Source organism: Fulmarus glacialis, unplaced genomic scaffold (assembly GCF_000690835.1).
Source record: "Fulmarus glacialis isolate BGI_N327 unplaced genomic scaffold, ASM69083v1 scaffold1912, whole genome shotgun sequence".
NCBI lineage: Eukaryota > Metazoa > Chordata > Aves > Procellariiformes > Procellariidae > Fulmarus > Fulmarus glacialis.
In genome coordinates, this window is record NW_009198504.1 from 31,510 (window position 1) to 32,785 (window position 1,276).

At 63.6% G+C, this 1,276-nt stretch overlaps 1 protein-coding gene across 1 annotated transcript in view; it reads left to right on the forward strand.

Moving 5' to 3' along the window:
* Window positions 1-493, forward strand: part of LASP1 (LIM and SH3 protein 1) — a gene marked incomplete at its 5' end in the record, with an annotated part of 26,981 nt that extends 26,488 nt beyond the window's left edge. The window contains one exon of the mRNA XM_009572926.1: window positions 258-493. Coding sequence (XP_009571221.1) covers window positions 258-493 — 236 coding nt within the window. The remainder of the gene's footprint in view (window positions 1-257) is intronic.
* Between the last annotated feature and the right edge of the window lie 783 nt (window positions 494-1,276).

A 1,276-nucleotide genomic window follows, 5' to 3' on the forward strand; every position in this document is an offset into this window, starting at 1 on the left:
CCCACCCCAACACCAGCCCCCCGGTTTCCACCCCCCGGGGGTTAGGCTTTGCTCCGCTTGCTCCCCACTCCTGCAGCCCGTGCAGGGGAAGAGCTGTTTTGAAGGGGCTGGGGGTGTAATGCTGGGTGCCTGGTTTCTCCGTGCCACAGCTATCGCTGGCACCAGCATCCCTGTGTCGGGTGAAAACCTCCTGGATCTGGCTCTTGTGTGGGGCTCAGCGGGGCTCCTTGTCCCGGGACCCCCGCCGTGGGCGGCAGCTCTGCCCATCTGGGGCAGGGCACGGGGAGGGTCCATGCCGCTGACCCCTCTCTCCCCGCAGAAGCGTTTCCGCGCCGTCTACGATTACAACGCGGCTGACGAAGACGAGGTCTCCTTCCAGGACGGCGACACCATCATCAACGTGCAGCAGATCGACGATGGATGGATGTACGGCACGGTGGAGCGCACGGGTGACACGGGCATGCTCCCCGCCAACTACGTAGAGGCCATCTGAGCCACGGGCGGGGCCGGGGGGCGGGCGGGACAGCCCGGCCCCGCCCCGGCCCCCGTGTGTGTGTGTGCGTCTCTCTGCCCCAGCATCCCTTATCCCATGTACTCTGCCGTCGCCTGCCGGAGCTCCCGACATCTTGGTTACTCTGTGTTTCTGCAGCCGCCTCCGGTTTCTCTTGCCAATTTAGCTTTGTTCTAGCTCTGTCGGGACTGAGGGACTGTCTGCAAGGGATGTTGGGCGCTCGAGAGACCAAACGGCCGCAGCTTTCCTTCTCCTTCGGTCTCCCTCCTCTCTAGCCCTCCCAGGCGCTCCGGCATTCTCTGCCTGGGGGAAGCAGCCGGAGTTGCCGGGACCCAGCAAAGGGAGGAGGAGACCGTCTGTTAGGACCAAATTCCCCGCTCTGGTGGGACGGGCAGAGGGGCAGCGATGTCTGTGTGGAGGAGGTGAGGGATGCTCGTCCCGAGGGCTGCCCTGGGCTGACGGGAGGGATGGGCTGGCAGCCTCCACCCTGCACCGCTCTGGCTCTGGCTCGTCCCGTTGCTTCTCCCGGCTTTTCTGTGCAGTGTTTCCATTCAGTCTTTGCTCCCTTCAGTCCTCAAAACAGAAAAACATTTGCAGTTAAAATCCTTAAACAAAATCTTTCTTTCTCCTTGGGTTTCAGAGCAGCTGCTCTGGGCAGCCCTGGAAGTGGCTCTTGCTGCTTCTGCCTCGGGCTCTGGCTGCCTTGTTCTGCCTCCCCGGGGGGAGGATCCCTCCGGGGCCGAGCGGGGCTGTGCTGGCGAGGGG